The 9,495-nt window shown below is 35.8% G+C and overlaps 2 protein-coding genes across 2 annotated transcripts; both read left to right on the top strand.

The window, feature by feature from the left end:
* Positions 1 to 4,036: 4,036 nt before the first annotated feature.
* Positions 4,037 to 5,268, top strand: LOC140830598 (uncharacterized). The gene has a single exon (XM_073194000.1). It carries the CDS (start codon positions 4,137 to 4,139, stop codon positions 5,115 to 5,117), a length of 981 nt encoding a protein of 326 aa, XP_073050101.1. The 5' UTR covers positions 4,037 to 4,136; the 3' UTR covers positions 5,118 to 5,268.
* A 1,922-nt stretch (positions 5,269 to 7,190) lies between these two features.
* On the top strand, positions 7,191 to 8,872 carry LOC140830596 (probable methyltransferase TCM_000336). Its single transcript, XM_073193998.1, has 4 exons — positions 7,191 to 7,419; positions 7,493 to 7,885; positions 7,979 to 8,242; positions 8,313 to 8,872. The coding sequence occupies exons 1-4, from the start codon at positions 7,309 to 7,311 to the stop codon at positions 8,655 to 8,657; spliced, it is 1,113 nt and encodes a 370-aa protein (XP_073050099.1). The 5' UTR covers positions 7,191 to 7,308; the 3' UTR covers positions 8,658 to 8,872.
* The last annotated feature ends 623 nt before the right edge of the window (positions 8,873 to 9,495 follow it).

The raw sequence follows: 9,495 nt of genomic DNA, 5'->3' as shown, positions 1-9,495 counted from the left end.
AAAGTAGAGTGGGTCTCATTTGATAATCGGATCATAGTTTACATTATTTACGACATTATCATCTTTCTTTCGCAATTTCACTAGTAATAAATATCATAGTCAAAGTCACATATTCACCTATAATAACGAGTTGTCATTTGGTGAAATTATCGGGAAGAAAATGTTAAAAAAAAAACAACTGGGCCTTCCAGGCAAAAGGCCCAAGAAATGTTCTTTTGGGCTTATTTAAACAGGTCCATGGTGCGACAACCATGTAAATCTGTTTTAAAAACTAACCATGCCACGGATGAATGGACTTTTTATTTTATTTTTATTTTTTAAGCAACTCAACTAATTGATCTATGTCAAAAACTTGTCACCCATGAAAAAGTACTACTTTTTATGCTAAAAATATTACTTTTTATTGTGAATATGGGTAGAGTTGACCCATATCACATATTATGATCCGTGAGACGGTCTCACATTAGACTCACTCTTGATCTATTTATATTATTTTATAATATAAGTTTAATATTTTTTAAATTATTTTACATGTAATTCACTATATATTATCAAAAATAAATAAATAAAGGATTTTATTTATTATCTTAATATCAAATATTATGAGCTCTATTTGAAAGTTAATCTGAATAACAATTACATGGTCATAGGGATGTAAATTAACCGAACTGTTCGCGAGCTTTTCGGATCTCGGCTCGTTAAGAAGCTCGTTCGAGCTCGTTCGTTAAGCTTATCGAGCCCAGCCCGAGCCTTATTTTGGGCTCGACAATTTTGTTGAGCCGAGCTTGAGATTAATGATGTTCGGCTCGTTAGCTCGTGAACATGTTCGATAATAGGTTCGTGAGCTCAAAATTGAGCTCGACTCGTTTAGCTGGCTCGTGAGCTCGAACTCGAGCTCGGCTCGTTTAAGTGGTTCACGAGCTCGGGCTCGAGCTCAGCTCGTTTAGGTAGATCGTGAGCTCGAATTTGAGATAATTAATGAGTTATAATATTAAAATAATTATGTATGATAAATAATAATAAATTAAAAATTATATTAAAAATGTGAATGTTATGGCAATAATGGCATATTCCCGTAACCTCATCCTCATCTATTCCAAATCCCAAACCCTATTCGGCTATTCCCGTAACCTCACCTATTCCCCCCGAATTCGCGCCTCCCGACCTCCGCCCGTCGTCGCCGAGGGTCTCCGGTCGTAGCCCAGGTCCGGTCGACCATTATCGAAGCAGAAATCGGTAGATTTGAGCGTGTATAGGTAGCGAGACCCCTTTTCCCGTCCACCTCTAAACCGCGTACGGTTTCCGACGATTCTCCGTTCTTCCGCCAGCGCCTAAGGCTGAAAATCCTTGTACCGTCTGGGTCGACTTTGATTGAGCCGTGAATCGAGAGTTTGGAGATCGTATAGGTCGCGAACCCTAGCTCTGATTCTGGTTTGGTTTCATCTCCAAATACAGTGGGCAAAACAATTAGAGACAAAAGTTCAAAAGTTTGAGCCTCTCAGGTGTGTTTGAATATTGCTGCTACGGCAATGAATTTAGTCTACTTAAGAAACTCATATTTGGTGGATTGTTAATGCAATGATATAAATATCTGTTAATGCAATGATATAAATTAATTCTAGCGTATGCACTCTCACTCCGTAGAAATTAATTCTACCGTATGTAGAGACAAAAGTTCAAAAGTTTCAATCTGTTATTGCTGCTACGGCAATGAATCTAGCGTATGCACTCTCACTCTTAATTAATTTTACATATGATTATACGTATATAATCTTATTATTTAAAAATATTATGGTTTGAAATTAATTATACTTTAAAGTAAATATATAAAAAAATTAAAATATTTTAATATAATAAACTGAATATCTGACATCAAAGGCAACCAACTAGATATCTAATGTTGCCGTATAGAAGAAACTTTAGCATTGTGAGGTCCAAAAATACAAGGTCACGTACGTGATACATTATATAGTATCATATTATAATATGATATGGTCCAAAATTATATAGGCCCAAGTAATTCGTTATATTTATATACATATAATATTCATTTATTCAAAATTCTAAAGTATATCTTACAGAAATTACAATGTTATAATACTAGTAGAAAAATCGGATTTTACTTCGGCAGGCTTTACTTCGGCAATAATAAATTACGAAGTAATACATTACCAATAACTTCCGTAATAACACAAACGAAGTAAAATAATATATTTTACTTCGGATGTTTAAAAACACGGGCTTCACTATATTTTTTTTATTATATTTTACTTCGGCATATCAATGTTGACGAAGTAAAAAAATAAGAAAAATAAGTTCATGCTGAAGTAATAAGATGAACCGCGCAGATTAACAAAGGAAACTAAACTATACTGAACATTTAGCGACAAACCTTCGCTGAATTAATCAGCGACGGTTTTTCAAACAAGACAGAGCGCGCATATGCGCGAGGTCTTCTGAGCAGAAACGAGCTCGTTTAACGAGCTTGTTTAACGAGCCGAATCGGAGCCAGCCTCATTAAACAAGATAAACGAGCCATTAACGAGCCGAGCTCGAGCCGAGCCTGAGCTTCATAACTTCCGAACGAGCCGAGCCTGAGCTTCAAACCAAAGGCTCGTAACGAGCCCGAGCCGAGCAAATAGTTTAACGAGCCGAGCCCGAGCCTGATACTGTTCGGCTCGGCTCGGCTCATTTACATTCCTTAACATTGATGTTTATTTGTCTATTTTTATTGATATAAGTACCGATCAATTTATATCATGAGAAATAATTAATTTATTCTTAATTTTTATAACTCGTAAAACTTATTATTATAATTTAAGTTATAGTTATAATATAATTTAGTATCCAATATAATATAATTTATTGACTTTGAAATTTCTCAAACTAAACTTCATTGAATTATTTGAAAGGCAAAAAATAAAATTTAAAAAAATTGATTCTGTTTCTGTACTTTATATTACATTTGGGTCAGGAGGTTCGCCCTTGTTTCTACGGCGTAATTTAATTTGATGACGTCTACAATTTTGTTAAAATTTACTGAATTCACCTTGAGAACAATATGGTTGTAAATTTCCTCTAAATTCGACTGATCATCCGATATCCGATCCGAATAGAAAAAACAAGGAGCAGATTTTTTTCACTCGATTAAATAAATGGTTAGTCGGATATGAAAATTTTCTGGTATGAAATGGAGGCGAGTGTTAAAGAATCTCACTAATACTCGACTAGAATATCCGATTAAATTAATATATATTAATGTATATATGATTTTTCAGATATGATGTTAATTCTAATACGCTTTTGTTGAATAATATTAGTTCAATGGAATTAAGAAAATTATTAGTATAAAATTGATGTTATTTTTGTAGGATAATGATACCAGGATAAATTGTTTGTACTATTTTTTTATTTCTTCTTTAATGTTAATTTTTATATTTGATTTTTTCTTATTATTTTAAACAATTTAGTGAATATAACTGCTGGGGCTCCTTGAGTGGTGAATGTGTCTGCGACGCTCCTCCCACTGAGCCATTTTCCAAGAAAAAAGGGTGGTTTGATTCCTCAACTCAATTTAGTAGTACTTCTAGAGCCCACTTCTTCCCCACACTACGAGTGAAAGGGAAAATGTAAAGATTACCATTAAAGCAGCCCAAGCCAGAAGGGGCTTACCCTAAGAAAAAATAATATGTGATTCAATCTAAACCTGGATCCACCTAGTTTTCTCGGGACGCTGCATAAGGGCTCAACAATTCTTTAAAGGTAAAAAGGTAGGGGGTAGGCCTCGAAGATGGTTGATCAAATCTGATGGATTCACCTTCTGAAACAAGAAGTTCGAAAGAAGCTAAGATAGAACTTCACCAATAGTTTATTCGAAATAATCCAAATTTAAGAAATTAAAATTATATATGGTAATTTATTTCAATTTACTATAAATTTTTAGATATCTTATTTTAGGAATTAAGTTTACTCATGAATGTACTAAAAATAAATAACTATTAATTGAAGGACAAAATTTCCAATTTAACAAAAATTGGAGTATCAAAGTGTAATTCTTTCGACTCTCCATCGTCGCCGTCGTCTAGTTTCTTCATATCTCCGTCTCCCTCGTGACATCTTCTCTTCGATCTGTGACCATGTCAACCCACAGTCTAAACCTCCGCGGAGTCATCTCCGAAGCAAAATGCATAATCAACGCCCACTCCCGCCACTTCTTAGCTCTCTCAGTTCTCTTCCTCCTCCCCTTATCCTTTTCCATCATTGTTTACCCTTTTCTTTCTCATCCCACTTCAATTCTGTCCAGCTATAACCGAGTTCTTCTCGCACAAGTCCCTCCTGCCGACAAATTTATCCCCGTTCTTTACGCGCTCTTTGTTCTGGTATTCTCCCTTTTCGCCTCTGCATCCATCACCTACAGCACCTTTCATGGATTCTACGGTAGGCCTGTGAAATTTGTTTCCTCGATGAAGTCAATTTTGTTTTCTTTTCTCCCCCTTCTTGTCACTGTTAGTATAGCTGCCCTTTTTGTGGGGGTGGTTTGCTTAGGCGTTGGGTTTATTGCGTGGTTGTCGTTTAATGGGCTCCTGTTATTAGGGTTTGAAATCGACTACGATGGCTTGTTTGTTATGCTTAGTGCTACATTGATCGCGGTGTTGCTTATTGGGTTGGTAGTTTACGTTTTAGCTGAATGGCATCTGGTGAATGTGATTGCGGTGGTTGAATCACAGTGGGGGTTTGCGCCATTGAAGAGGAGCTCTCATTTAATGAAGGGAATGAAGAAAGTTGGAATTTCCATGATCGTATTGTTTGGTTTGGGTCTTGGGCTCATGTCCTTTTCGTGTTTGATGTTGGTCCCTTATATCTTTTCGTGTTTTAGGTTGGTGCCGAATAGTGCGGGGTGGATTGACAGGGCGTTTCTCATCTTTATATGTATAGTTCAGGCGGGTATTATGACTCTATGGATGCTCTATGCCGCGGCTTCGAATGTCGTCTTGTTCATGTATTGCAAGGCGTTGCACGGTGAATTGGCGTTTGAGATTGCGCAAGAGTTCTCGCGGGAGTATGTTTGCTTGCCATTTGATGACGGGAAAGTTCCTCGTGTTGTTTATGTTGCCTAGAGCTGAGAAAGAGACCCTTGTGATTAATCAATCATCACTGAAAGTTACTGATTTTATATCATGTTGTAGTGTACTTGAACCAAGTTATGGTGTACTTCAACAAAGTTATTTCTTGATAGTTGATTCATTAGCAGGATTGTGTTTCATGACAGTATGTTATCGTGCATAAATGCGTGGAGACTATGTCCCTGGTGCGGTATCCGTAGAGTATGTCCGTCGATCGATCGAAACATCCAAGGGAAGCGAATACAAGAAAAATTGCATCACTAGTTCATTCAAAAAGGTTAGTAGATATATACACATGTGAATTACATGTTTGTTGATCGATGTCCAAGCAATGAATCTTCAGCACATGACTTAGGCCATATTACCTACCATATTCGTGTGAGCCGCGAGATGTATCCAGTATCCATCCCTGAAGGCCTTTCTGCTGTCATTCTTGATTGCGTTACTTTCCATTTAGTATTCACAAGACTATAGCTCAAGCCGGGGATTTGAAACCAGCTTTTAAATTTGTGCTCCCTCCTACTCTTTAGTTGTTGCATATTCCAAAATTCATGGTACAAGCGTCCGTCAGGTCGTTTGGGGGGTGGATGGCTAGGTTGAAGACTTGAAGCCACCTCCAAAAAAGTATATTTACAAAATAAAATAAAGTAATAAAAAATAAAATATGATTTTATCTAGTAAGTCATGATTGTAAAATTTTGTCTTCTAGTTTCTTCTAATTCTCAAAGTGATTTATTTTTTGAATTAATAGCTTTTTATTTTTAATATATCTAAGTAAAATTCTTTTTAGGACCAATTTTCTTGTAAATATATATCAAAACATAATAAATATACTAGTATTATTTTGTGATTATTTTTTAAATCATTATCTCTGTTTTAAAATTTTATTGTTTAAATTTTTTTAAAAAAGAATTTTGCCTCGAGAGAAAATGTCTTGCTCCCGACCCTTGCCATGATACACTTTGGAGGGTGAGTTCATGCTACTCTTGATGTCATTTCACTGTAAAATAAAAATATGAACGGACTCCACATTTTTTATTTTCAAATAAGATGATCTGTCGATTGCTTATATAGGGGAAGTTGGTGAAAAATCTCCAATCAAAATATTTTTTTGGGTTCACTCCCTATCCGTAAAATTGTGGTATTATGTCATGTGGAAATGTGGTACACTTTATGTGGAAATGTGGTACTGAAAAAGTACTCAGGGATTGAACACAAAAAAAAATGATTACTGAGAACTGAAATCCAATTTCCCGTATATAAAACGAAAATCGAAAGTAAATTTCACGATGTAACGTAGACTCGTCCACCGTGAACACGGTTGGATGAAGGACACAAAATGAACTCTACTTTAGTTTCATATTCCATAAACTCACTCCGCAAAATTTCTGTACCTAAGAAAGAAAAGACAATGTACCCAGTCAAAATCTAATTTATTTTTTTCCAAAATCGTCATTGGTTCATGTGATAAAAGTAAAGAAGTTAGTGCCCCTTGGCCGACACTTGTCAAAGTCAGTACAGTATTCGAACGGGGTGGTGATTTTGGAAGTGGACGAAAAAGAGAGGCCCTCATTCTTCCAAAATACTGAAAAGGAAATGAATCCTAGCTAAGTTGGGAAAATAATCGCGTTATTTAAAAAAGTTTTTATATGATAGTGCCCAAAGTTGACCAAAAAGAAATAATAATTTTATTAGCTGGTCATGATTAAAGCAAAGCTGCACTTCCACTTGCCAAAATTAATCAAACATAGCTTTAGTAAGGCTGTATAATTCGGTAAAGTGAGTGAATATTTGATCAATAATCAAGAATTCCATTTTTTTTATCAATATTTTTTCAGACGAGTTTCTCATAAGATTTTCTTAGTATATATTTACCTAGCTGGCGTACTTTATAAGATATTGGGTTAATCCGGAGAATTAACTATATGCATTGATAAATTATTGGATTCTTACATCATAAAAATAATAAAAAATTCTAAATATAATTCACGTGGATTCTAATTTAATAAAAATAAAAAATAAAAATTGCCCATATGTTTTCCTACAATAGGGGGAGTCCCCCCCACTTTCAATTGGTCAACAGCACGCTTTTACTTTGTGGTATCAATTCATGAATATCTAATTTGATAACATACGTGCACGCTAGTGTCTTTAAAATGTGGCATAAACCAAGAAAACTAGCTGCATGTTGGGGCATTGGATGCTAACTTTGCTCCAACTCATGGATCTAGGGAATGTTTTCCACATGAATGGAGGGCTTGGAGAGAATAGCTATTCCAAGAATTCTTCACTCCAGGTTTCTTTCTAATTGTGATTACTCATCTTGCATGTCATATACAAATTCTGATGTTACACATATATGCGTGCAGAAAAAGGCCTCTGATAAGGTAAAACACATAATGGTAGAGGCCATAGAGAAAGTGCTGGTGGCAACAAGCTGGCCCAAGAGCATAGGCATAGCCGATCTCGGGTGTTCTTCGGGGCCTAACACTCTCTTAAACATCAAAGATATCGTGGAATCTGTGGAGACCACAGCAACTGCCACCGGTAGAGAAGTACCCGAATTCAGGGTGTATCTCAACGATCTTCCTACCAATGATTTCAACACTATTTTCCAGGCCTTACCCGAATGGTATCGGGAGCTCAAGACGCCTAGTTGTATTTACGTAGCTGCCTATCCGGGCTCGTTTTATGGCAGGCTGTTTCCGGATAGTTGCTTGCACTTCATCTATTCTTCGAACAGTTTGCATTGGTTATCCAGGGTCTGCTAGCTACTTCCCCCTAACTAGCTACATAATAATTAGTTTTGCACTCCATTTTTTTATTTATAATTTCGTTCATTTGATTAATTGCAGGTTCCTTCAGGTATTTATGATGAGCATGGTATGTCTATAAACAAAAAGAGCATATACATATCAGACAAGAGCCCACCACAAGTACAACAAGCGTATCACAAACAATTCCAACAAGATTTTTCATTGTTTCTCAAGTCAAGGTTCCGAGAACTCGTACATGGAGGACAAATGGTGCTCATTTTGTTGGGGAGGGTTGGTCGTAACCATGTCCACGATATCTTTTGGGAAATTCTCTACCAATCTTTGGCTATCCTAGTTGCGCAGGTATTTATATACATCGGCTTTCATTTATAAATCGGTTTACATATAAACTCAAACTGCAGATTTTTGACAGGGTGAAGTTTCGGAGGAAAAACTGGAGTCGTATGAGGTTCACTTCTACGCGCCATCGATGGAAGAACTTGAAGAGGAAGTAAGAAAAGAGGGGTCATTCAAACTGGAGAATGTGGAAATGTATGAAACAGACAAGGATTGTGGAGATTGTTCGAGCTACGGAGCAGCGGTGGCGAAAACAGTGAGATCCATTCAAGAATCAATGCTTGTGAATCATTTTGGAGAGACATTGATGTTGGACAATTTGTTCCATCATTATGCCAATTTGGTTGATCAACAGATGCTCAAACTAGATAATAGTATCAGCTCCATTACCATTGCTCTCCTTCTTACTAAAATTAATTAACACTGTCTACCTATGATATATTCATCACTTTCTATCTATATATCATGTAAATCGGGAGTGGTGTTTCCAGAGACAGATGGATGAGTAACGCGTAAGAACCTATCTTTCGGAGAGGACCAACAACGAATATGGTAGTAGTTATCAGTGCTGAAATAGGTGAATTAAAAGTTTGAACTAGTTTACTCCGTAACGATTTGAGATTATGTATTCAATTTTGGGTCTCGTTTTCTCGAGAATCTTTGATATTTCTTTTTATATCATTTTTATATTAGATTGTAGTTTTCACGTGTGAGATATTCATTCTACATCACCTAGTTTATCTTTTCCACTTCTTTTCTACTATCAATTCAAATCAAGAACAAAGTAAAAATTTGTGTGACACGGTCTCACGGGTCGTATTTGTAAGACGAATATCTTATTTGGGTTATCTATGAAAAAATACTACTTTTTATGCTAAGGTTATGTTTGGTGTGTAGGATAGGATAAATAATTGGATTGATGACAAAACTTAAGTTAGGGATATATAATTGGATTCTCAATCCTCCCAAAACAATGTGATGTCTTTTCACCCAAATAGGTTTTTTTTATCATGACCTTCTTGATTAATTGGACCAATAAAAAAATGAGACAAATATGAGTCTAACAATCTATCTTTTGCTTATCACACATACCAAACATACCCTAAGAGTAATAATTTTTATTGTGAATATCGGTAGGGTTGACTCATCTCACAGATTAAGATCCGTGAGACGGTCTCACATGAGACTTACTCCAAGAACAATTGCTGTTGTTGAATTTAAATTGGATTTTATAAATGATCAAAAATTAAAAATTAGAA

This window comes from Primulina eburnea, chromosome 4 (assembly GCF_022965805.1).
Source record: "Primulina eburnea isolate SZY01 chromosome 4, ASM2296580v1, whole genome shotgun sequence".
Lineage (NCBI taxonomy): Eukaryota > Viridiplantae > Streptophyta > Magnoliopsida > Lamiales > Gesneriaceae > Primulina > Primulina eburnea.
Note: the sequence above shows the minus strand (reverse complement) of the source record. Positions and strands in the feature narration are given on the sequence as shown.

Coding starts and splice junctions, on each gene's coding strand:
- LOC140830598 (XM_073194000.1), top strand. CDS start 4,137: ATGTCAACCCACAGTCTAAACCTCCGCGGAGTCATCTCCGAAGCAAAA.
- LOC140830596 (XM_073193998.1), top strand. CDS start 7,309: ATGTTGGGGCATTGGATGCTAACTTTGCTCCAACTCATGGATCTAGGG. Junction 7,420..7,492: donor CCAAGAATTCTTCACTCCAG/GTTTCTTTCTAA, acceptor ATATGCGTGCAG/AAAAAGGCCTCTGATAAGGT. Junction 7,886..7,978: donor GTTTGCATTGGTTATCCAGG/GTCTGCTAGCTA, acceptor GATTAATTGCAG/GTTCCTTCAGGTATTTATGA.